This window comes from Papio anubis, chromosome 18 (genome assembly GCF_008728515.1).
Source record: "Papio anubis isolate 15944 chromosome 18, Panubis1.0, whole genome shotgun sequence".
In the NCBI taxonomy this organism is placed as follows: Eukaryota; Metazoa; Chordata; class Mammalia; order Primates; family Cercopithecidae; genus Papio; species Papio anubis.
In genome coordinates, this window is record NC_044993.1 from 22,479,513 (window position 1) to 22,504,725 (window position 25,213).

A 25,213-nucleotide genomic window follows, 5' to 3' on the forward strand; every position below is an offset into this window, starting at 1 on the left:
CCCTTGAGCTTTCAACAGTCCCATCACTCCACCACAAGGCCTTGGCTAAAGCCACCCCTGACCCACACCTTCACTCCAGGTGTGACCACTCTGCAGTGTCCAGCCCCCAGTCACCTAGCTATTTCTTTGCTCCCATGATGCCTCTCTGACTTAAATCCTACCTCTCTGGCCACTCTCCCTTCTCCACTCTGTCCCAGCAGGTCATCCCCAGTGTGTGTGTGGAGTGCTGCAGGAAGGGGTGAAGTCTTCCATAGAGGCCTGAGCTCCCCCAGGCTGGGGCTCACGATTGGCTTCCCTGAGGAGGTGGCTAGTGTGGCTGAGGGGAAAAGCATTTAAAGGAAGCATTGGAATAGGGGGTTTTTAGGTTGAGGGAACTATACATGTCCTGAGTAGCGAGCATGGTGCACCTGGCTCTGTGCCCCACACAACAGCCTCCAGGTGTGGTGCCCACTCTGGGAAGGAGGAAGCTACTCTAGAAAACCCAGAGGAATGTAGCCAGAGAGGAGAGTACAGTCCTCCAGGTAGTAGAAGCATCAGTGAGAGGCCCCGTCCTGGGTGTGAAGACCTGAGATAACAGTGCCCTGACTGCCCACAAAGTTGGCCCAGCTGGGGACAGAGGTCGGGACCATCACAGAGTTCACCTTAGCTCCATCCCTCAGGGCCTCGTAGTTGCTTCTGGAGCTGTCCCAGGCTGGCTGGAGCAGGCTTCTGCCAGGAGGTGATGAAAGCGGGAGCTGGCTGAGGCTGCCTCTGTCCTTCCGTGTGAGGCAGTGTCCACTGCTTTTGTAGGTCCTGGCCAGCCTTCAGCTGCACATATAACCAGTACCTGGTCTGGGTCAGGCCTGGGGCTGGGAGGGAGATGCCTGGATGCAGTGGGGTGGTACCAGTGATAGTATAGACAGTGCCTGGAGAGGACTGTGAGCAGCTTTAGCAAATGGAACTGGGGTTCACAGGTGGCTTCACAGCGTTGGGAGGACTCCAGGATCAAGTGGGGATAGGCCACTGGAGAGAGTAGGTGGCTGGAAAAGAGGCAGCTGTCTGGCATGGGGCCGACAGCCTGATTGAGATAGGGCCCCTAAAGTAGACTGTCGTCATGTGCTCTTGAGAGGATCTAGCTCAGTTTCATGCCACTAACATGTTGTTATGTCACTGTGCCCAAGCCCAGTCATTACCTTGCTGTGAGACTTGGGATAGTGTCTGTCAGGATTTTTTGACCTTGGAGGGGACTTTGATCTGGGCCATTCCATGATGTTTTCCCTTGAGAGAGTCGGTCCTGGAAGAGAAGCTGAGAGACTTGTGGGAGGAGTGAGTGTGGCCTCTGGGGAGTCCCAGGTGGGCTTTAAAGGCCTTTGTCTTTGAATGAGTGAGCCTCCCTGGAGGGGGCCTAGCCCAGGTGCCCATTGACAGAGCCTGGGCATGGGTAACCTGAACCACCTGGGGGATCTGAGAGCCCATATTTCTTTTGTGTCAGGGGCCTCAGTGCCACCAGCCTGGAGTGGGAAACTGGAAAGAGGCTTTGTCCCAGGACAGTGGCCTCAAATGCCTAATGAGCCTGTCAGCACATCTGTGATTTTCTCCAGGACCTGTCACCCCGACCTTGGGGCCCTGCTTGGTCACAGAGGGGCATCAGGTTCCTCTGGCCCCGACTCCCCTGGCCAGTTCCTGTCTTTGCTATCTACAGTCACTGTTTCTGGGTCCGTGGCAGGACTCTGCAGTTGGGGGCTGTAGGCCTGCTGTGGTTTCAGGGTCCTGGGCTAGACCTGGCTCCTGCGTTGAAGAAGTGCCAGCACTGCCACTCTTTTCCTGGGCCTGGGGTCAAGCATGCAGGAGCTCCGTGAGGCCCAGAAGGCTCAGACCAGGTGGAAGGACCCAACTGTGCCTCGGGGAGAGGCAGGACTTTTATGAGCAGGTTAGAGCTCATTATCTCTGTTGGAGCCACACCTCACTCATATTCTCTTTTTTTTTTTTGAGATGGAGTTTCACTCTGTCACACAGGCTGGAGTGTAGTGGCACATTCTCGGCTCACTGCAAGCTCCGCTTCCCAGGTTCAAGTGAGTCTCCTGCCTCAGCCTCCAGAGCAGCTGGGATTACAGGCGCGTGCCACCACACCTGGCTAATTTTTGTATTTTTAGTAGAGACGGGGTTTCGCCTTGTTGGCCAGGGTGGTCTCAAACTCCTGACCTCAAGTGATCCACCTGCCTCGGCCTCCCAAAGTGCTGGGATAACAGACGTGAGCCACCGCATCCGCCCTCATCTTCTATTTATTTTATTTTTTGAGGTAGGATCTTGCTTGTTGCCCAGGCTGGAGTGCAGTGGCATGATCATAGCTCACTGCAGCCTTGATCTCCTGGGCTCAAGTGATCCTCCTGCCTCAGCCTTCCAAGTATCTGGGATTACAAGTGCATGCCACCACAAGTGGCTAATTTTTTTGATTTTTTAATAAAAATGAGGTCTTGCTATGTTGCCCAGGCTGTCCTCAAACTCCTGAGCTAAGAGATCCTCCCACCTCTGCCTCTCAAAGTGCTGGGATTACTGGTGTGAGCCACCATGGCTGGCCCTCACTTATCTTGATATGGAAGAGAAACTAAGTCTTGAGAGGTGGTATGCTGAGGGCATGGACAGGGCTCAGAAACAGTGATATTTGTGTTCACTTTCCACCCTGCACAGGGCTCTTTAGGACCCAGATGTGACTGAGTACAGATACTGTCACTAGCAGCTCACCCGAGCCCCTGCTGGGGACTGCAGTGGACAGGCTGGCAGGGGTACCCAGGCATCATGGCTGCCTCACCAGCACCAGACCAGCCCCCCAGGGTTGAGAAGCCATATTGTTCCAGCAGGTGGCACCAAAGGGCACAGCAGAGGGGCAGGGTTGGTTGGCTGGGGACTCTGAAGGCTTCTTGGAGGAAGTGGCTTCCTCAACTCCAAACTAAGAGGTCTGTGGACCCAAACTGAGTTTTGAAGGCACAGGGCAAGGGAGGGCCTCTGGGCAGAGGAATACAGATGGCCCCACCCCCATCCCACAAGGGCCTCTTTGGCCTGGCGGGCAGCCGGCCCTCCACTCCCCAGCTGTCTTCCCCTGGAGGGAGACACTGACCAGCTGGAACCTTATTCCCTCCTATTGAGGCCAAATGAGGGGAGGAATGGTGGAGTGGCTTTCTGGGAGCAGGGAGGCAGCTGCTTAGGCCAGGCAAGGAGGAAGAGGATTTCCCTGTCTGCCGAAGGCCTCAGCCTTGGGAGAAAGGCAGACTGCTGGGCCAGCCTCATCTCTGCCAGGCCTGTCCTGCCTCTCATCTCCTGAAAAAGAGGATTCTGCCCCTCACTGGGCAAGAGAGAAAAACAGGGCTGCAGCAGCAACAAGCTTATAGCCAGCCCGGGAAGGAAAGTGCTGGGCCTGGCACAGGATCACCCACGATTGGCCTGGCTTGGGTTTGAAGGGGGCCTTGAAGGGGCTGGGGTGGTGTGATTGTGAGTGGCCTTTACTAGGCTCAGCATTTACCCCACATAAACAGATGCCCTGAGTGGGGGACACAAGGAGTGGGAGGTTGAAAAAGAGGAAACTGGCTGGTGGGGATCCCTCTGAGAAAATGAGACTAGGTGGGGTGTGTAGAGCCAGGCAGGGGGCCCTGGCCATGGGTGGAGGTGTGTGGACACTGGCCATGGGGACAGGGAGCTCCTCTGCTTTGTGGTGTGATAGGGCCTGGTGCTGGCCTTCTCTGGGCCTTATCTGCTCTGACAGTGGGGCTGGTAATGCTAGTGGTTGTGGGATCACTTGGATAAAATGGGCATTGGGTGTGTTTTTCTCCTTCTTCCCGTCCAAAAGGGAGTGAGATCATAAAAAAGCATCCTTCAGCTTGGGGGCAGGGGATTGGTGGCTGTCTCAGGGAGCACCAAGGCTACACTGGGGCTGGATGGGGTGCAGTTAGAGTATTGTGGGGTGGCGCATATGCAGCATGGGTTCTGGGGTATGTGAGATGTTGGAGGCCTCATAGGCAGGAGGCGTATGTGCTGTCCAGGGTAGAAAAGATGCAGACTGGGGCTGCAGACCATGACCCAAAGCTCTGGTGAGCTCTGAGGTCTCTTACTCTGTCAGCACTGTGGGGTTGGGGGCAGGAGGCTGCCCATTTGGGCCTCTTGGCTTGCAGTTGCAAGTGGGCCTTGCTTGAGGCTCTCAGTTATGGTTGGGAGTTAGGGGACTGTCTCTTCTCAGTGCACATCCTGTAGCTGACCCAGCCAGATTGGGGGCGGAGAGAGGGCAGTTGCCTGGCCCCAGGCCCAGGAGAGCAAAGGTCTTCGCAGGGCGCCAGGCTGGGTGGGAGCTGGGGGAGTGTAGAGCAAGCAGGGGGAGTGTAGAGCAAGCAGGGGGAGTAGGGGTCAGGCCAGGACAGGAGCTGGGGCCTTCTCCTCCTGCCGCCTTTCTGGAGGGCCCTGTGGGAGCTCCCCCAGTGGCCAGTGCTTTGAGCTGAGGCCTGGGCCCTGGGCTGCCACCTCCCCTCCTTTCTTTCTTCAGTATGGGGGAACTCACCTCCTACCAATGTCCTCCCTGGACAGCCTGAGCACTGGTTGCACAAGGTCCTGTCACAGGGCAGGGGCCTAGGTCTGGCTCACTCAGAAGCTAGAACAAGACCTGTGCTCAGTGCCCAGCTCAGAACAGCAGCCTCCACCCCAACTTTTATCCTCCCATAGGTGCCTCACCCTGACCTTGGAGGAATTTCCCCTAGGCCTCATTTAGCTCCCTTGTACCCTGAGTTCATCTCTGGTGACAGACTGGAGGATAGTTGTGGCTACTGCAGCCTAACTGTGGCCTGGGGCTCTCTGCCCTTCACTGCATCCCCACACAGGTGACTACACAGAACTCTCTGCCCCAGCCCCTTTGTAGCTGGTTGTAGGCAGAGCCTTGTCCCTTGCCAAGTCTGAACTGGGCAGTCCCACCCCTCCCCAGCTCCACAGCCCCCTCTGCTGCCCATACACCCCACAGAGCTGGCCTTCTGCAGGGCAGAGTGGTGAGAGCCTCGACCTGGGATCGACCTGACCCAGCCTCCTGTTCAGGTCTCTGGGTCTTATCCAGGCCATCCTGGGTGAATGCCCAGCCCTGGCCTCAGGCCCTAAAGGAAGAGGACAGCTCTCTATTCTGGCATGGGCTGTGCAGGTCTGCCTGACCTGGGCCTTTACTCCAGAGAACCCCCACTGGCTCCTTGCTGGCCTTCCCTGGAGAAGCTTCTCTCCACTCCACTCCTCAGCCTTTCCTCCCCTCGCCATCTCTGCCTCTTCCTCTTCTGTCCCCACTGGGGGACAGAGTGACCCTAACTGGATGGCGATTCCCCTGTTTACCCTGCTCATAGATCCCTAGTGCTCAAAACAAAGCCAGGGCCCTCCAGACCCAGCCTCTGCCCCCCGCCTGCTGTAGCCCTGTGCTGCCGGCTGCTGCGCTTTTCTCTCCCTCTGCCAGTCCTGACCATGCCAGTTCCTCCAATGCATCCGTCACTCAGTGAGTGCCTCCAGGCCTTTGCACATGCCGTTCCCTCTTCCCAGAACACGCTTTCTTCTCCCAGCCCTTTAATTTCCCAGGCTCTCACACTCTTCACCCCTGGGCTGAGCTGCATGTCTCACCTTCTGTGCCCAGTTCCCGTGTCCTGTTAGAACACTGTTCATGCTGTGGGGTAGTTAACTTGTGTCCCAATCCCTCACAGGGCATGAATCCCCTACCCCGCCAAAGGCGGGGGCTGTGTCTGTCCTAGGCCTCTGGCTGTGGGGTTGGTCAGGAGCTTGAGAGGAACATGGGGAGGGAGAGGAGACATTAGTGCTTATCTGCATCACCCATGAGTCAGCACACATTGTTAAGGGATGATGACCTGTGCAGGGGGGCAAGGGCATGGTGCTATGCCAGGACTTCCCAGCCCCCACCCTGATAGGCTCCTTGCTATTGCCTGCCTCCTATAGTTACAGTTACATGATCGACAACGTGATCCTGCTCATCACGGGCACGCTGCACCAGCGCTCCATTGCTGAGCTTGTACCCAAGTGCCACCCACTAGGCAGCTTCGAGCAGATGGAGGCCGTGAACATTGCTCAGACACCTGCTGAGCTCTACAATGCCATTCTGGTGGACACGCCTCTCGGTGAGCCACTGTGTTGGTCATGGGAGGTGGGCAGTGGTGTCAGCATCAGCACATCAGGGTGGGATTTGTGGACCCGCTGGGGGATGACCCTGAGCCAGAAAGTGAGACCTGCACACTACTGCTTACCTTTGTTGCCCTTCAACTTCCTCCTCCCATTCTCTCTTCACTTCACCCCCTTCTGCTCCTGTCCTGTTGGTTTTGCTGGGCCAGGCAGGCTCCCCCAGGGTCTGACTGGGACTGTCTCACTTTGTGAAGCAGTCTGATTTCCCAGAGTGCAGAGGAGGGCTGAGCTCATGGAGAAGTGAGAGAGAGGCCCAGGTCCCTTGGAGTCCTGGGAGCTCCTATAGACTATGGAGCTTCTGCGAGCTGGAACCTGAGCAGAGCCAGAGTGACTGGCTGGCTGTGAGGCAGAGGAGCGAAGCAAACATTGTCACTTCCCTCCACTGAGCAGGTCCCCTGGGTCAGGTCAGACAGTGTCCAGCAGGATGCAAGGTCCGTGTCAGAAGCCAGGGAAGGGGAATTAAGAGCTTCCTGCAGAGCCCTGCTTAGGCAGTGCTAGTTCCTGCCTGCTTAGGAGGCTGAGGAGAAGGCACTAAGTGTCCTCGTAGCCAGAGTCCTGGGCCTGGGGTACCACCTCCAAGAAGCCACCAGGGTTGAACCACAGGCCTCTAAGCTGCACTAGGTTCTGAGCTGAGAGGCCTGAGCCCTACCTGCTGACCTTGTCTGCCATAGGCTCTCCCAGCAACTCTGAGCTGGTTCTGGGCTGTTTGTGGCTTCTTCAGTTTCTCTGTCTTTAAAGAAGAGATAGACTAGTGAGTCTGTAGGCCCTCTTGAGGGATGAGGGTGCTGTATCCTGCTCTGGCCTCTCTTTCCAACCCCACAGTGGCCTCCTGGGTCACTGGTCTGTGCCTACCCTGCTGTTGGACTTGTCCTAAGGAGGAGGCTGGTTTTCCAAATGTGGGCGCCAGGCCTTCCTGGGGGGTGTAAAGAAGTAGGCATTAGGCCCCGAATCCACAGCTGCTTCTCCAGAAGGGAGGATGTCATGGCCTCTTATGCAAGCCTGTCTTTGGCATGGTCTGAGCTTGGGTCTGCCCCAGCGGTGATTAGATCATGTTATGGCTAGCTGCCTCCTTTATAAATCAATTTTAGGAGCAAGGAGGCAGGAGAAACTCAGGTCAGTGTACATGGCCCAGAGCATTGCTTCTGCCACTTCCAAGGCAACAGCCCAGGCTGGGGACCCCTCAGTACCCAGTCCTGTGGGCCTTGTGGCACAGGTACTCTGTGCCATGTAGGGCAGTTGAACATCAAGATTCTGGCCTAGACCACCTGCCCACCCCTCAAACCACGTTTCCTCCCCAGCGGCTTTTTTCCAGGACTGCATTTCAGAGCAGGACCTTGACGAGATGAACATTGAGATCATCCGCAACACCCTCTACAAGGTATGGGCGATTGGCCTGTCGGTGGGTGGGGCTGTGGGAAGTGGGAGGACGGTGATTTATGTGAGGTGCTGGGACAGGATGCAGCTATGCCAGGCTCCTATCCCAGGGGCTTATCTGGCTCCCATGCTGGGCACAAGGCTGTGTGGAACAGGTTCTCTATCCCATAGTGCCTGTGGCGGGCTCAGATGAAATCAGCAGGAGTGACTGGTGCTCCACCACTGGCCTGTTACAGCTGGCTCCTGGACAGCGCTCCCCTAGCATCCAGGAGGGTTATGGGCTACCACCCAGGCCGTAAACCCTGGAACCACCCTACCTAAGCTATTGCCAGCAAGGACAGGCACTTGTGCTCAGTTATGGTGGGGGAGGGACCTGGAGAGGCATAGCCAGGTCCTCATGTCCCTCATAGGTTCCCAAGCTTGGAGTCAGTGCCGTTTCCCACTGTCCTCATCCCCTGCCCACCTCTTGCCTCCCACCAGGCTGTAGCATAGACTGGGCAACCCCTAGGGATAGAAGGTGGGCTCAGGATTTCTGGGTCAGCACTACCTTGGCCCAAAGAGATTAAAGAGCTAGGGGACCGGAGAGGAGAGGAAGGTTTAAAAATTAAAAAAAATAAAAGCCCGAGACCAGTTAGGTTAGGGGTGTTTGGGATAGACTGTGCTCTGGCTGCAGTGAGGCAGTGAGCTATACATAGCGCCAGGACCCCAGACAGGCTATAGTCAGGAACATGGATCTGTGGTGGGCAGGCCCCAAAGCGGGGCTGAGGATGACCCCGGCCAAGGGACCTGCTGACCTCATCTGTCTATTGGGTGAAAGTCCTCTCCTGACCTGGTTGGAGTGAGCTGGCTGACATTCGGCTGCAGCCTGAGCCCAGGCCCGCCAATCTCCCTGCAGGGGCCTGGGCCAGAGCACATTGTAGGTCTGGTGATAGGGGAAGGGCCTGCCTGGAGGTTGCAGTGGTGTCGGCAAGGGACCAACACGTGCAGAAGGAAAGCATGGAGCATGCGCCAAGTGGCAGGCAGTTTGCTGTGGAAGGACACATTCCAGATGGACAGGGGAGAAGTCTAGAAGAAGAGGCAGGCATGGGATCAAGTTACCCAGGGCTTTGAATGTAAGGCCAGAAGTTTGAACATAGTCCCGTGGGCAGGGTCAGCCAGTGGAGGTTTCCAACAGAGCAGAGTCTTCTCAGAAAGCCCCTTCTAGCCACAACGTGGAGAGCAGATTAGAAGGCCTGAGACCAGAGGTGGGAAGGTCGTCAGCTTCTTTAATCCTTTGGACTGCACTAGGAACTGGGAAGGTGTCATTATCCCCATGTGAAAATGGGGAAACTGAAGGCTCAGAGAAGTAGGGTGGGTTGCCTAAAGCCACATAATAAGTCACTGGCAGTGCCAGGGATCACACCTGGCTCAGCTTGTTTGCAAAAGTGAGTGCTCTCACCCACTCCACTAATAGGGCACAGGCCAGCCAGTTAGCTGAGAGGAGAGAGAACATACGTGTCTGTGTGTGTGTGTGTGTGTGTGTGTGTATGCACGCGCCTAGCTGGCCTGTTGCCGGGTTCCCTGCCCTGAGACAGGGTGAGGGGTGCGGCTGTCCGCGAGCCTCACCCATGCCCTCACCGGGCCTGACTGGTTCTAGCTGGAGTTGCTGGCGAGGGCTACCCAGGCACCAGCTCGTAAACATGGACCCAATGCTGTGGGCCTTGTGCCAGGACTGCCAGCCTGTCAGGCAATGTCCCAGCCCGATGACCACAGATGGGAGATTAGGTGGACCCTCAGCCACCCGGCGGGTGGGAACAGTAGGCAGCTGGTGCAGCAGCCGTGGACTGGCAGACTCCAGGGGACAGGGTGGGGGTGGGAAGGTGACCTTGGTACTGGGGTTGCTGGGATCTTGCCAGTTTCTTTAGCTGCCCTAGCCTCCAGAGAAGAGTCCCACCAGCCTCCCTGACCCTGGGATCAGCCTCTCCTGGGATTGGTACAGATTGGCTAAGCAATTGGGTAGGTAGCAGGGCATGGAGCCCAAGACCTGGTTAGTTGTTCCCCCACAAATAGGAAGTGCGGGCCCCACTGGGGCAAGCTGTGGGATTTTTGACATATCCAGCTTGGCTGGCCACAGGGAAGGAGGTGACTGTGGGGACAGGCCCCTAGAGGGACTGTGAAAGGTACCACCAAACCATGGGAGGGGTTGGCAGCTATCTCTGCCACCCAGGCCCTCTGATCCCTGAGATCCTCTGTGCTGGGGTCAACCCTCTCTTCCAGGCTTCTTACTCCCTGACCTGTCCTAGATTTTTGTTTCCCGTGATCCCAGAGGTCACTCTCAGGCCTTCCCCTGAGTCAAGCTTGCCCAGCGTTGCTCGCCAGGGCAGATCTGGGCTCACAGACTCCTGGGTCTCATCTCATCTCTCTTGGAGCACCACCCAGCAAAGCCTGTGAGCCCAAGCTGGCTGATAGTTGGTGGAAAGGTCTCCACACCTTGGAGTTTAGACCTCAGTATGAAAAGCTTTCCACGCCATCCAGCCCTTGCCTGCAACCTGGAAGAATAATCTCTAGCCTGTGGAGCCAGAGTCTCTGAGCCCATGCCAGCAGATGGGACTAGGGAGGTCTAAGTGGAGGCTGGCCATTACAAGGGAGCTCCCCATGGGGCCCGTAAGATCATCCACCTTCCTTGGCATGGAGAGGTGTTGGGAGGAAGCATGGCTGCTCTTGTGAGTGAGCGTTGGGAGGGACCTGGGGCCTGGGCTGACCTCTTCTTTCCTCATGCCCAGCAGATCCAATTTGCCTGGGCAGGGAGTGCTTGTTCCCGCCGGCAGCCCATGTGCCTGCCATTGTACTGTGCCCAGCTGACGTCTGTGTAGGCAATAACCATCCCTCAGCAGGAACTGGCCTGACAATTTTGTTCTTGCTGTGTGATGCTGAGGGACTGCCTGGAGGATGGGAGGAGGAGGTGTTCTGTAAGGGAGGGTGGCAGAGAGGGCCGGGTCACTCAGTCCCTGCCATCCCTGTGGACTCTCAGGTGTGGCCTTTCCTCACCAGCCCACGGACACCTGTTTTGTTTTGTTTTGTTTTTTCTTTTCTGAGACGGAGTCTCTTTCTGTTGCCCAGGCTGGAGTGCAGTGGCATGATCTCAGCTCACTGCAACCTCTGCCTCTCGGGTTCAAGCAATTCTCTGCCTCAGTCTCCCGAGTAGCTGGGATTACAGGCGCCCGCCACCATACCTGGCTAATTTTTTAAATATTTTTAGTAGAGACAGGGTTTCACCATCTTGACCAGGCTGGTCTTGAACTCTTGATCTTGTGATCCACCCACCTTGGCCTCCCAAAGTGCTGGGATTACAGGCGTGAGCCACCACATCCAGCCACACCTGGTTTTCAGAAGCTGAGGAAGGGGAGGTTTGGAAAGATCTGGGGAAAAGGAAGGCAGAGCAGCAGGGGGAAGTCAGAGGACCCCTGCGAGCCCAGCCTTCTGTGAGATGAGGGGGTGAAGGGGACTGTAGGCTGAAGCAGACAGTCCAGTGGGCCCTGCCCTGGCACTCCTGCATGGGAGACTATGGGCAGCTGCCACTTGGCTGATTCACAGAAGTGTTTGGCTTTGCTGTAAGGGCTGCCCTGGCCCATCCATGGGTGTGCTTGTATCCACCTTGAAAGGGGCTAGGGAGGGGAGGAGGGAGCTATGAGGGCTTGGCCCTCCAGAGCCTCCTTGCCTGTGCTGAGCAAGCTGCATGCTCTGCACAGGCATACCTGGAGTCCTTCTACAAGTTCTGCACCCTACTGGGCGGGACTACGGCCGATGCCATGTGCCCCATCCTAGAGGTGAGTGCCTGCCCGCCCTCCTGCCTGCTGGTGCCCGCTAGCCCTGGCCTGGGGAGGCTCTGCCAACTGACTGGCTACTGCCTTCTTCTTCCTCCCTCTCTCCTTACCTGTGCACTGGCTCCACAGTTTGAAGCAGACCGCCGCGCCTTCATCATCACCATCAATTCTTTCGGCACAGAGCTGTCCAAAGAGGACCGTGCCAAGCTCTTTCCACACTGTGGGCGGCTCTACCCTGAGGGCCTGGCGCAGCTGGCTCGGGCTGATGACTATGAGCAGGTCAAGAACGTGGCCGATTACTACCCGGTGAGTGCCCCAGCTGGCAGGACAGCGGGTGGGCGTGTCGTCACCAAGCACACCCACCCAGAACCCTCATGCTCATGCTTTCCCCCACCCCCCTGGCCAGGAGTACAAGCTGCTCTTCGAGGGTGCAGGTAGCAACCCTGGAGACAAGACGCTGGAGGACCGATTCTTTGAGCATGAGGTGAGTCTGTGGGGTCTGCTTGTCAGAGGGAGGCCAACCTGGTGGTTTAGACCTGACTCTGTGGCCATGGCCACCTGGATACCACATCTTCCTGTGTCCACAGGTAAAGCTGAACAAGTTGGCCTTCCTGAACCAGTTCCACTTTGGTGTCTTCTATGCCTTTGTGAAGCTCAAGGAGCAGGAGTGTCGCAACATTGTGTGGATCGCTGAATGTATCGCCCAGCGCCACCGCGCCAAAATCGACAACTACATCCCTATCTTCTAGCGTCCTGGCCCGAGGCTCTCAATTGCACTCTTTGTGTGTGTGTGTGTGTGTGTGCGTGTGTGTGTGTGGTCTGTGACAAGCCTGTGGCTCACCTGCTTGCCCGGGGTGTAGTACACTGTCCTAGCGGCTGCCCAGTTCTCCTGACCCTCTTAGAGACTGTTCTTAGGCCTGAAAAGGGGCTGGGCACCCCCCACCAAGGATGGACCAAGACCCCCTCCAGAGCAAGGAGGCCCCCTCAGCCCTGTGTTTACAGCCGCTGATGTGTCTAAGAAGCATGTGGTCACTTTCATGTTCCTCCCTAACTCCCTAACCTGAGAACCCTGGGGGCTGGGGGCAGTTCGAGCCTCCTCTCCCTTCTGTGAGTCACTCCCAGAGCCATGGCCCATGGGAAGGATAGAGTGTGTGTGTCCTTGGGGCCTGGGGGGATGTTGCTTGTCAGCTCCCTCCCTCAGCCCTGCCCCTCTGAGACAATAAAACTGCCCTCTCTAAGCCCAACTGTCTGCTGTCTCCTTTAGACCCTAGTACCTCTCCATGACCCCTAACTTCCCTTGTGACCCCACCTTGCTAAGCAACCCTGCCTAAGCCTCCACTTCCCTCCCTCAGTCAGCAGCCCAGATTCTTCAGGGTTGGGGAGTTCCAGGAAGATAGCTCCTTCTTCTGCTGGAGGCTCAGATGCATACAGGCCTGGGAAGCTAGGTGTTGGCCCTGGAGGCCCCCCTGGCCTTTCCAGTTGCTTCAAGCAATTGGGATCAGGGTCATTACCCCTATTTCACTATGAGGAAACCCATGGTCTTAAATGATTTGCCCCAGGTCAGTGGAGGAGGGGGAGGTGTGAATCACAGAGTCTACCAGGGGAGTCCCCAGCCTCCATGCTGAGCCCCAGGAGTTGCCACCCTGTCACACGGCCACATCATGTCACTCAGCCAGCCAGCCAGTCACTCCCTCCAAACAGCACCTGCCGCATTTTAGAAGAAATAAAAATTTGTCTTTATTTAACATGTGGCAATTGGGAAGTACAGTACAACCTTCCCTGTGGCTTGGGGGCGTGTAGTTGGGGCCCTAATTCTTGAGCCAGTCAAGAGACACTTGGGATTTAACCCTCAATTGCAGCACTGAGGCACTGGTGCTGAGAAACAATCCTGAGGGGGACCCCAACCCACCCAGTCACTCCTTAGTTTGCAGAGGCACCATCTGCAGAGTCCTGTGAAAGACTGCAGTGAGGTCTTTCACGAGACTCCCCATCCAGCAGAGTTCTCCAAGCTGCAGGATAGAGTGTTGTGCCAGGAGGGTCTGTTTGGGCTCACGAAGCAGTGGAGAGGCGCAGAGGCACACTGGGAAACCTTGGCCTCACCGGGCCTGGATTGGGCATCGGCAGCGGGCATGAAGTGGGGGCAGGATCCTTTAGGCTAGGGTCCAGGACAGACTTGGGGGATGGTAATGCTGGGGGTTTTTGGGGAGGAACCAAGGGCTCACAGAGCCTTCTGTGCTGCAGTGGCTGGGCCATAGGTGCACAGGGCTCACCGAGCCACTGCTGGGGAAGGGCCGAGGCTCAGGTTTGGGTCCTGGGCTGCATCCTGTGGTGGGGTAGCGCCAGGCTGGCCAGGCTGCAGTGCTCGAGGCAGACGATGACTGATGAAGAAGGCCTGCAGGAAGCGGCGCCGCAGGCCCTCAGGCAGGTAGTAGTGGATGAAGTACATGAGCCCCAGGCCCTGGCCGGGGTAATAGCGGCGGCGGGGCCGAGCTGCCAGCAGCGCATCTGTGATGGCATCTACAACTGGGCTGAGGTCGGACATGGCCAGGCGTAGCGAGCGCAGGAACTGCCCATGCAAGTGTTCAATGTAGTCCTTGCCATAAGCCTGCAGCAGCTCTTGAGGCAGGTTGGCCAGCAGCAATTGCTTGCGCTTTTCCCACTGACCCACGTTTCTCACTGACTCTGGGGAAGGAGTGGCAAGGTGAGAGCGGGGTCAGCTAGGGGAGCCAAAGTTGATTAGGACTATTTAACCTGCGCCAGGTCTCCAGCCAAAACCACACCCCCCAACCAAAACCACGACTGTTCATCAAAGTTGACCTGCCCCCATAAGACCATTCCCACCCCCACCCCACCCCTAGCCCTGATTCCCACCTGTCTTGAAGCAGCCAGGCTGGATGATGCTGACCTTGACCCCCCAGGGAAGGAGTTCACAGCTGAATGTGTCCATAAGTAGCGCCACAGCCGCCTTGGAGGTTCCATAGGCCCCCAAGCATGGATATGGCATGTCCCCTGTGGATGGATTGGGAGTGGGGCAGCTCAGCTTTGGCAAGAGGCTCCCTAAGCCCTCCCTCACCCCAGGGGGCTCCTTTTTGCTCCAGTGGGGCAGGCACTCACCCGCTGGGCTGCCCACAGTCACGATGCGGCCCCTTGAGCTGCGCAGCAGGGGCAGGAGGCCCTTGGTCAGCTCGAGTGCGCCAAAGAAATTCACCTCCATGCAGCTACGGAAAGTGGCCACTGGAGACAGCTCCGCATCAGCAACTACTTCATTGTGGCCTGCGTTGTTGACCAGGCCCCACAGGCCTGAGGTCACAGAGCAGAGGAGGAAGCCTCAGGTCAGCCCAGCAGCAAACTTCCAGTCCCCATGTCCTTCCCACTGCCCTGCCATGCCCTTGCCTGGTGGACACTTGCCACTGACCAGTGCTGGTGGTGTGGGCCTTGGTGAACTCTAGCACGCGGCTAATGTCTCCTGGTTTGGTCAGGTCCAGCTGCAGCAGCCTTAGGCGAGGGGAGCAGCAGGTACGCAGCTCGATGGCACCGGGGCTGTTCAACTCCAATACGGTGGCCAGCACCGTGAAGCCCATGGAGTCCAGTTTCTTGGCCGTCTCCTTGCCAAAACCAGAGTCACAGCCTGGCCAGGGCAGGGCAGTCAGTGAACTTCCACTGTGGCCCAGCCTAGCCTGAGACAACCCCACAATCACCAGGGTCTGGATGGGATCCAGGCCCCTGCAAACCCAAGCCACCAGCAATCAACGACCCTAACTCCTTCCCTAGGCCCATCCCTGGCAGGCTTTGCCCCTCTAGCTGAGCCCTGGGCCCTAACTCTGTGACAGCTGTCATCTGTCTGACTCCCCATGGCTGCCCTACCAATGGGGCTTACAGAAGAGGAAACTAAGGCCTAGTAATGCTAAGTTTTTTCCCAAATCCACATAGGTCAGGTCTGGGACAGTCCCAGGCCCCAGTGTAGTTCTGCTTTCTTGATTTCAGGTCACAGCTCACAGGCACAGGCATAGTATTAGTACGGAGCCTCCCTTTCTTTTTCTTTTCTTTTTTTTTTTTTTTTTTTTTTTTTTTTTTTTTTTTTTTTTTTTTGAGACAGGGTCTCGCTCTGTTGCCCAGGCTGGAGTGCAGTGGCATGATCTTGGCTCACTGCAACCTCCCCTCCTGGGCCCAAGCATTCCTTCCTCCTCAGTCTCCTGAGTAGCTGGGACTACAGGCCTGTGTCACCACGCCTGGCTGGTTTTTTCTTTTCTTTTTTTTTTTTTTTTGAGACAGAGTCTCGCTCTGTTGCCCAGGTTGGAGTGCAGTGGCATGATCTCAGCTCACTGAAACCTCCGCCTCCTGAGTTAAAGCGATTCTCCTGCCTCAGCCTCCTGAGTAGCTGGGATTACAGGTGTGCGTCACCATGGGCCTGGCTAATTTTTGTACTTCTAGGAAAGCTGGGGTTTCACCATGTTGGTCAGGCTGGTCTCTAACTCTTGACCTCATGATCTGCCTGCCTCGGCCTCCCAAAGTGCTGGGATTACAGGTGTGAGCCACTGCGCCCAGCCTGCGTGGCTGGTTTTTAATTTTTTTTTGCAGAGACGGGAGTCTCACTATGTTGCCCAAGCTGGTTTTGAACTCCTGGGCTCAAGTGATCCTCCCACCTTGGCCTCTCAAAGTGCTGGGATTGAAGATGTGAGCCACCACATCCGGCTTCTCTTCCTTTCTGACTGCCTAGGCCTCTCCTCCCTTAATCTGGACTCTGAAGTAGCCTCTTCTCTACTCCTGTCCCTTCCTGCCCTCTTGAAGCCCTTCTCTACCTAAGCAGCTGAAGGGATCTTTCCAAAAATGACAATATCCCTCTGTGCTGCAAACCTTTCCAAGGCTGCCATAGTCCTCAGAATGAAGCCCAAGCTCCCTGGCTCAGGCCCTGTATAACATGAGCCCCACCTCCCTTCCCAGCCTCAACACGCTCGACTATTTTTTCAGGCTGGAGGCAAGCTGGAGGCAAGCTGGAGGCCCATCCCCACTTCACCCAGACCCTTGGAATTCCACTCAGTGGCAACACGGGTGTTTTCTGAGCCCCAGACTACTTGCCTCCAGGACAGGGACCATGCTAGATGAAGAAGAGAACAGACCTACATTTGAATCCCTTCCCACACCCACCAAGTGTGACCAAGGTTAGTTACCACTCTTGGAGGCTTAATTTCTGTCTTTGGTATGCAGAGAGAAGAACCACCAGGCAGAGCCAGTGTAGGGGTCCATAGTACTGATAAGCCCCTGCCTCCTTGATTGTTCCCATGCTGATCCTGGCTCCATGGGCAGCCAGTGAGGGAAGGGGAAAGGCCAGTGAGTGGGGAGGCTTTCTGTTCTGCTCCTGCCCCCACCCCTGGCCCTCAACCCTGCCCCCCAACCCCCATTTTCTGGAATAGAAGCTGCAAAGCAGCTCTGCTTCCCTACTCCTGGACTGCTCAGTACGGTCTCCCCATCTCAGCTCCACTCCCTCTACTGAAAACAGCACTGGGCAGGGTGCTTCGAGCTCCTGCTGAGGAGAGGTACTCCCCCAGGCAAGTCTGCCTTGGAGAGGGAGGCAAGCATGTGTGTGTGCGTGTGTGTGTGTGTGTGTGTGTAGACACACACATGCATACGTGCACTTGCCCGGGTCCCCCTCAGAGCAGACAGGTCCTCCCAAGGGAAACAGACCTCCCAATTCTGACTTGAGCTGACCACAGGCCTCAGGTCTGTGGTCCCAAGTCACCCACATCTTGCACACCCTCTTGCTCATGTGCACAACCTCAGATACCTGTACATCCAACCTGGCTGGATGTTTTCACAATGGGCTCAATCCCTACCACCCATTGGTGCACATGCGCGCACACAGGCACCTGACCCTCAGCCCAAACCCTGATTCCACAGCTGAGCTCCAGGAGTAGCCTCGGCAAGTGGTTCTCTGGGCATTCTTAGGAGGGGGAGGGGGAGTGGAAGCTCTACCGGGCCCAAGACACAGTGTTCTTGGCAGGTGGGGCCGAACCTGGTTACCTACTTGTCTTCCAGCTGGGTGTTGAGAGACAACCCCCAAGTGTGAGGGCCCTGGGAAACTTGGAGGCTTCCTGATGCTTGTACAGGGCAGGTTGGGTAGTCCTCTCTCCCCCAACCCCAGCTTTGCCACCAGAGATCTGGTGAGCCCAAGTTAGAGAAAGCATCCCTCCTCTTACCTCTCTCTCAGGCTCAAAGCCAGAAGAAACAGCAGCAGCACAAAGGCCTGAGGTGAGACCTCAGGAAAGACCACCCAGCTAGGCCACTAGTACCTGCAGATGGCCTGGGTCCTGTTGAGGTGGCTCACAAATAAAGAAAGCAGGAAGGGATCTGCCCTGTCCCCAGAGGCAGAGCCCACAACCTAGCCCCTACTTCATACCAGGGGTGTCTGTTGACTTTCCTTCCTCAAACCCCTGAAATTGGGGTCCGCTGAGGCTTCACACTGCTCCTGGAACCTGGGTCTCTCCTGTCCAGCCCGAACGCTTCCCCATCTCTACCATCTTTGCTGGAGTGTGTGGCCCTTGTGCCTCCTTCCCCCCTACTCTGCCTCAGCAGTCTGACTTCTTACCTGATTCAAGGCCGGTCCCAAGGAAACCACCTCACATCCCCTTCTCCCCACCCCCACAGCCAGACTGGCTGTCCCCTGCAGAGGCCATGTGTACTCCTGCCTTAAGCCTTTGTCCCACATCCTTTCTCTGATCTGAGATCCCTTTCATACTCCACTTATCTCCACTCATCCTCCAGGGCCCCACTCAAGGATTTCCTCCTCCGGAAAATTCTCCCAGCTCCATCTGATCACACAGGGCGTCTAGTAGACCCAGGTCTCTGAGAAGCCAGGTTGCTGGCTGCCCCAGCAGAGGCGCAATGCAAGGACAAAGCCTAGAGCACCTGTCCAAACCCATGGGTGTTGGGGGAGACACCAGGCTGCCCCTCCCCCCATGCAATGGAGTCAGTGCCCCCTGGCCTTTCTCCCCCTCCCCACTTCCGGCAGGGCCTGCAGCCCCCGCTTCCCCTTCCCTCCCTCTGGTGACAGATTTATTCCCTGCTTCAGACAAAGGAGCTCAGCTACATGGTCAGAGGCACCTGAGCCCAGCTCTCCAAGAGCTCCTTCCTGGGCCCAGAGGACCAGGAGGGCTTGGGGGTGGGGTGCTGGGTGCAGGCTCCGAACTACTGCCTCAGCAGTTTGGCAGTGGATGGCTACACAGAAAGACAGCTGAATGTCCAGCTGCCCCTCATGGTGACCTCAAGCTTTTCTGAACTCCAAGGATCCCAGCCAGTGGGGGTTGGGTCGGGTGGGGAAGTTCCCCATCTAAGCTCTTCCCTCTGGCCCCAGGAATGGGAGATGGGGTGTCTCAGGTGGGGATGTCAGGCAGCGTTCAAGGGGTAACGATCCTCCCTTCTCAAAGCCTCCGAAGTCCCCTGAAACTGCTCTCTTGGGGAAGGGAATGGCATAAACTCTCAAACTCCAGGAGGCTCCCTCTTCTCAGCCAGCAGTCAGTTTCCTTCTTGAACCTGCCCACTCCCTGTCTCACTTTCCCTCCAACACTCCCTGCAGCAGCAGGTAGTGAACCCGGACTTGGGGAGGTGCCCGGCGCTCCCTACTTGGCTCGCTCCCTGCACCCCGGGGAGGAGAACTCTCCCACTCTTGCACTGGGGAGCCCGCCTTGGCCGTGCCCATGAGGAGTCAGTCCTGTGAGTGTCTAGTCCCGCCCTCGAGCCTGGAGTCCCCGCGCTCCGCGACCCGCGCACTCACCGGTGATGAGCACCGCGCGAGTGGCCACCGGCAGGAGCTGCGGGCGCGCCAGGCGGGACAACGCGATCCAGCCAGCGGCGGCCAGCACGGCGAGTGCGGCCGGCGGGGGCAGCAGGCGCTGGCACAGCCAGTCGAGCGCGGCCAGCAGCGCCAGCGCCGCCAGCAGCGGGCGGCCCAGACGCAGGTCTGAGCGCAGCAGCTGCAGCAGCGCGCGGGCAGCCACGAGCAGCCAGGCGCCGCCCGACGGCCAAGGCCAGCGCTCCATGGCGGCCCAGCGGGCTGGGGCGGGGCGGGGCGGGGGCCGGGCCGGGGATCGGGGAGAAAGAGTCTGGGCCCGGGCGCGGAGTGCGGGGGAACACCGGCCTCAGGCGCGGGAGGGACACAGGCTTCCTCTGCTCGCCCTCGGGCCGAGCTTATAAAGAGCCCCGGGGGCGGGGGAGAGGGCGGGGAGCGGGCGGGGAGGGGGCGGGGCTTTCCTCCACTTCTCTCCCGGCACCCCCTGCAGGGCAGGTGCCCCCCCCCCCCGCCCCGCCCCGCCCCCTCGACCAGATTCGATTTGGAAAAAGCCGGAACAAAGTCCCAAAGTTGCTGCGCTAGAGGAGCCGCCTGGCTGCAGCACCCACGCGCCCGGGGCTGGCAAGCCGCCGCGCTCAGGTGAGCACATGCCACTCACGCTTGTTCGGGACACCTGAGGACACGCACAACCGGCATCCCGGTGCCCTTTGCTGATCGCACCGCCGCGGCCGCCAAGCCTGCAGGAACACCGTGGGGAACCAGCCGGTGTTCACCTGGTCTCCGCTGCCGCTGCCGCCAGCGCCCGTACACGCGCCGCACTCCCACGTGGTCCGCGGCGCCAGGTCCCTGGCGCACACACCCTAAGGCGCGCTCACCCCTGAGCAGCTCGCGGCCACAAAACCCGCCTGGGACAGGGGCTGGTGGGGAAGCAGGACGACCGCTCCAGGTTCTTGGAGTCTCTGCCCATCTTTCCCTTTCCTTCCAGGGCTTAGCCCTGGGGACGCACGACCCCACTTCCTACCTCACAAATACATGTGTGTGTGAGTCAGTGGCGGGTGGGGTGTCAGAGGAAGCACCTAGGTCTCCCATTACCTATGGCCCACCCCCGCCAACCCCAACAGCCAGGCCAGAGGGGTGTCAGTGAAGAAGGCAGCCTCTAGGACAGGGTGTTCCCTGCCTTGCTCCCCTGAACCCCCAGGGGGTAAAATAAGTGGTATGAGTGTGGGTGGATTTTTCTGCCTGCGTGTGTGAAGGTCTCCATGCTTGTGTGTGGCCCAGTGGCCCCCCACCCTGTCCACCCCCGTGTCTGGCACCCTGTGCCTAGCATCCATGCCAGGGCTCTGCCAGGCACTGGGAATTGGTGCCAGTACCTGGCTGCAGGCTTGATGCTGAAAGGAGTAGGTGCAGCCCTCGGCAGACGGGTCCCTGCTTCCCGTGGGCCTCCAGGCCATGCTCAGTGCCTCATCCCTGCCGTCCCAAGGTCCTGGGAGGTTGTGGACTCCCTGTCACACCTCCTAGCCCTGTTGCTCATTCTCTCGTAGGTGTCCAGGCTCTGCCAGGGTTTCAGGGCAATGCCTCCTCCAGTGCCCTCTCTGCCACCAGACACAGCCCCCTGGTGGGCCAGGGAAATCTCAGGGGAGTGCTGGGAGCCAGACCCACCTAAAGGGAGAGGCTCTGGGTGGAGGACCAATTTGCCCCAAGTCACTCCTGTGCCTCCACCTATCCATCCTCCTAAGGACGGATGACGGGCAAGCCCTGGCCCTGGGAGGCAGGACTTGAATGAAGAGGGTGTGTGTGCCTGACCTTGGGTACACGACCTTGTGTGCCTGTGTTTGTAAGCACTTGTGTCCATGGGACTCTGTGGCTTGTCCAGGCCATTTGGTTGTGTCACTCCCTATACCGTGACCGTGTGTGTGCAAGTGAGTACGTTTGTGTGTGTTGTGTGTGTCTCTGGTAACTCTCTGTCCTTCAGTCTGGGTCATCCTGCCTCTAGAAACTCAGAGAAACATACCTTTTCCAAAGTCACTGACTCCTGTTGCGGTGAATATATGGCCCAGGCTCAGAGACAGACACAGTGCTCCTGGCCTGACTTCCTGATTTGAGCTGTAGAGCTTGGATTGGCCAGACCCCCCAGCTTTAGCCACCCCACCAAGAGTCTGGCTGTGGTTTCTCCAGCCTCGGTCCATTGGAGCCTTCCCCTTGAATTGGGGAAGGGAGTAGAAGCTGAGATGAGGGTCCTGGGGAGCCTTCAAGGTCAAGGTGACACAGATAGAACTAGCACTTGCTAAAGCAGGAGTTGAAGAGTAGGGGGATGGGGCAGGAAGGCAAGATAAGGACAGAGACAGAAGCAGGGTCCTACACTGTCCTGGGAAGGAACCGCAAAGGCCACGATGGGGAGAGAGACTTGCTGGGAGGCGATGTTGGGATTTGCGTTTAGCTGAAGAGTATAACGTGGTTAGGATGAGGAAGGGGGTATTTCCAGCTCAGCTTCTGGAACCTCATGCCACCTCAGGCAGAGCCATTAGTCTTACGGGATTTGGGTCTTGGTGGGACTGGACCATCTGCCACATTTTTATGTAAATTCCCCCCGCCCATTCATCCTACTTCCTAGCCCAGACCTCCTCATTCCCAGAACCTATGCTCCAGCTCCTGTGGCCTCCTCAGCCACTGACCCCTTATCCCTCATTAGGTGGAGACGTTCTAGAAGTACAGGGTGGTTAGGGCAGTCATGGCTGGGAGAAGCTGGCCCAGCCCTGTCTGAGGCCTGGTGCCAAGTCGTGCCTGCCTAGGGGCAGAAAACCAGCCTCTGCTAGAACCAGGAGTCTAGGCTGTCAGGGCCTTCCAGGGAAGAGAAGCGGAGAGGGGCAGTGGGCAGGAGCCTCAACAGATAAAGCAGGGTCTGGCAGGGCAGAGGAATGAAGGGTGACCAGGAGCAGAGCCCCTGAGCCACTCAGCCCCTAAGCCCTCAGACCACAGCCTCCCTTAGTCCTTTGTCCCAGCCTCCACCCCACCTTGGTCAGAAACCTGGTTAACCAAACCCTTAGCACGCCCCAGGCTCTAGAGGACAGAGGGGTGGGCAGGCTGGCTCTGGTCTCCTCCAGCGCAGTCCAGCAGCTCACTGGCACCCTCTGCTGGCCGTGTAGGGAGAGCACGGCTCTGAAGGAGATAAAGACCAGGTAACCGACTGACTGCTGGATTGAGGAGAGGGGAACAGATGTCTAGAGTAGGGGGTACCAAGTGGCAGACTCCAGGAGCCCTCACGCTCTGTCTTCTGACTGTACTTGGGTTCCTGGAGCAGAGCACTCAGCACTGACTTGTCACCTCCTCCTCCCTTTGCAGCTCAGAGGCTGCAGTTTCCCAAGGAGCGCCTGCCCTGCACTCTGCTTCAAGCCTTCACCCCCACCACGCCTCCTCTTGGCAGAATGGCAGAGGGTCCCTCTTCCTGCCAGTGGCCAGGGTCCTAGACCCGATTGCTCCCTGTCCTCAAAGACAGCAAACTTGTGTTGAGTTCCTACTGCATGCCAGGCCCTGGCCCTGTGCTGGGCACCACAGATGTAGCAACTGACTACTGGCCCTAGCGGCAAGTGTACTGGTGCTAGCCTCACCCATGGGGCACCTCAAGCCCGTATCCCTTTCCACAAGCATCTCTCTTGTGGCTGGGCACGGTGGCTCACGCTTGTAATCCCAGCACTTTGGGAGGCCGAGGCAGGCGGATCACCTAAGGTCAGGAGTTCGAGACCAACCTGGCCAACATGGCAAAACCCCGCCTCTACTAAAAATCCAAAAATTAGCCAGGTGTGGTGACGCATGCCTGTAGTCCCAGCTACTCATAAGACTGAGGCAGGAGAATCTCTTGAATCCGGGAGGCGGAGACTGCAGTGAGCTGAGATTGTATCACTGTACTTCAGCCTGGGTGACAGAGCAAGACTCTGTTTCAAAAAAAAAAAAAAGCGTCTCTCTTGTGTTTTCTCCTGTTTTCAGCTGCATTTCTCTAAAAGTTGTCCATAATCACCATCACCACTCTCCCCTCCCGGCCTTTGCCTGGGACCAGCTCCCCCTCCTAACCCCCTAGTTCCCAAATCCTATAGACCCATCTCTGGTTTCAGCTAATTTGGCCTCTTCAAAGCCTCGGCCCTGCTGGCTTTCTCCTGCCCCAAGCCCTGTCTCCCTTGGGTGCCTGCGAAGCCATGGCTGCCGGGTTTCCTCCTACCTCACTGCCTCTCCTTCTCAGCCTCCTTCTCCAGCTTCTCTTCCTTGTGGGTGAAGCTCTGGCTATGGAGGCCTCACCCTTGGCCCTCCCCACACAATGAGCTCATCTTTCTATTCACATGCTGGCGACCTCCCTGCTTGCTTTCTGGCCAAGCCCTCCCTTTTGACCACAGGCCCACATGTCCAGCTGCCCCTGGACACTTCCCTTGGACACACATAGGCCTCTCAGCCTCAGCATGTCTAACGCTGGTCCTGGCAGTCATCGTGCCCCACCACATCCTCAACCTTCATGCCATGCAATGGCCTCCAAATCTCTTGCTGTGTCCCAAGCCCTGGGTTGGGTGCAGATACCTCATCATAGCCTTTATAGCAGTTGCCATTATCACCATTTTACATTCAAGGGAACTGAGGCTTCCAGAGGCGAAGGGAATTGCTCAAGCTCTCAAGCTCAAGTCCATTTGCATTGGAGTCTTGGACCAGCCCCAAGATTCAAACTCAGGTGCACCTGAAGCCAAAGTCTGGGCTCTTGAGAACTGTGTTAATACGGGGCTGTGTTGGTCACCTGTGGCACCTTAGACTTCATCCTGAGGGCAAAGGAGAGCTTGGCATGGTTTTGAGCAAATGAGACCCCCATCCCAGGTGGCCAGGAAATGGATCTGGGGAAGAGTGGAGGCTGATTAAATTATTATCACTTTTAAATTTTATTATGATTATTACTTTATTATTATTATTATTACTTTTAGTTAGCTATGGGGTCTTGCTCTGTCACCCAGGCTGGAGTACAGTGGCACAATCACAGCTCACTGCAGCCTTGAACTCCTGGGCTCAAGCAATCCTGCCATCTTAGGCCTCCATAGTAGCTGGGACTATAGGTGCTCACCACCACAGCTGGCTATTGTTTTTTAAATTTTTTGTAGAGACAGGGGTTTCACTATGTTGCCCAGGCTGGTCTTGAACTGCTGGCTTCAAGTGATCCTTGAGGCTGGTAGTCTGCATCCAGATGAGGGACAGAGTAGAGGTCTGTTCAAACAAACTGAGCTTGAGGCGCCCCTGAACATGCAAAGGCTGAGCCCCAAGACACGTGGAAGCCTGTGGGCTCCAGCACATTGCTCCTGTAGCGTGGGAGCCCTGGAGGTTGCCGACTCCCCTCTGAGTACCCTAGGCATGAACTGAACTCCCCCTGTCCCCACCATTTTTCAGAGCTATCCCACCTGGGCTGGGCACCTGGAAACCAGGCCCTTCAGTTAAGGAACTGAAGGAAACCTCCCCTCCGGTTACCAGAGAGAGGGGGCAGTAAGACACAAAGCCAGGAGCATCACTTGAGTTTTCAGCCTGTGTCTGGCACCCTCCTCCGAACTTTTACTGTCTCCAGGATTAAAGGCAGATGTTTGGGGATTAGGGTCCTTGAGTTTGCAAAACAGAGAGAGTGTGCTCTGCAGGGCTTTCTGGACCAGTCCCAGGGGGAAAGCAAGCCCCAGCTGAGAGCATGTGGAAGGAAAGCTTGATTGACTCTGGATGAAATCCTTCTAGGATCTGTCTTGTATCCTCCAGTGTGACTGTGTGTTTGTGGCATGCCAGTCCTTGTGCTTAGCTTGCTTGGTCTTTATTTTATTTACTATCCTCACATCATCACTATGAAGTAGGTACTATCATTATCCTTATCCTATACATAACGATAAGGCTACAGACCTTTTACTATTTGCTGCTTGATGAAAAACAAGTCTCCCAGTGACGGAATTAAGGCAACTTGATTGTTAACACTCATTCCAAAGCTTGTCTCCTTACAGCTTCCATCACCCCGATTCAGGCCTTTTCTTGGCAGAACAACTGCAAAAGATACAAAAATTAGTTGCTGTTGGCTGACTGT

The 25,213-nt window shown here is 57.0% G+C and overlaps 2 protein-coding genes across 5 annotated transcripts in view; one reads left to right on the top strand and one right to left on the bottom strand.

Annotated features, from left to right (window-relative positions):
• ATP6V0D1 (ATPase H+ transporting V0 subunit d1) overlaps nt 1-12,598 on the top strand; it is a 43,978-nt gene extending 31,380 nt beyond the window's left edge. For 3 of the 4 annotated variants that reach the window (XM_003917039.3, XM_021932363.1, XM_009196683.4), the window contains 6 exons: nt 5,938-6,116; nt 7,476-7,555; nt 11,280-11,357; nt 11,484-11,660; nt 11,761-11,838; nt 11,942-12,598. In XM_003917039.3, the coding sequence (XP_003917088.1) occupies nt 5,938-6,116; nt 7,476-7,555; nt 11,280-11,357; nt 11,484-11,660; nt 11,761-11,838; nt 11,942-12,103 (754 nt within the window). In that variant the 3' untranslated portion in view covers nt 12,104-12,598. The remainder of the gene's footprint in view (nt 1-5,937; nt 6,117-7,475; nt 7,556-11,279; nt 11,358-11,483; nt 11,661-11,760; nt 11,839-11,941) is intronic. The other variant, XM_021932362.1, reaches the window with a different exon arrangement.
• Nucleotides 12,599-13,066: 468 nt separating this feature from the next.
• HSD11B2 (hydroxysteroid 11-beta dehydrogenase 2) lies at nt 13,067-19,511 on the bottom strand. The gene is made up of 5 exons (XM_003917042.3): nt 19,123-19,511; nt 14,770-14,982; nt 14,469-14,654; nt 14,226-14,363; nt 13,067-14,036 (listed from the first exon to the last, which is right to left on the bottom strand). Exons 1-5 carry the CDS (start codon nt 19,385-19,387, stop codon nt 13,621-13,623), a joined length of 1,218 nt encoding a protein of 405 aa, XP_003917091.1. The 5' UTR covers nt 19,388-19,511; the 3' UTR covers nt 13,067-13,620.
• Between the last annotated feature and the right edge of the window lie 5,702 nt (nt 19,512-25,213).

Coding starts and splice junctions, on each gene's coding strand:
- HSD11B2 (XM_003917042.3), bottom strand. CDS start 19,387: ATGGAGCGCTGGCCTTGGCCGTCGGGCGGCGCCTGGCTGCTCGTGGCT. Junction 14,655..14,769: donor GGCCCACACCACCAGCACTG/GTCAGTGGCAAG, acceptor CTGTGACCTCAG/GCCTGTGGGGCCTGGTCAAC. Junction 14,037..14,225: donor GCCTGGCTGCTTCAAGACAG/GTGGGAATCAGG, acceptor CTCCTTCCCCAG/AGTCAGTGAGAAACGTGGGT.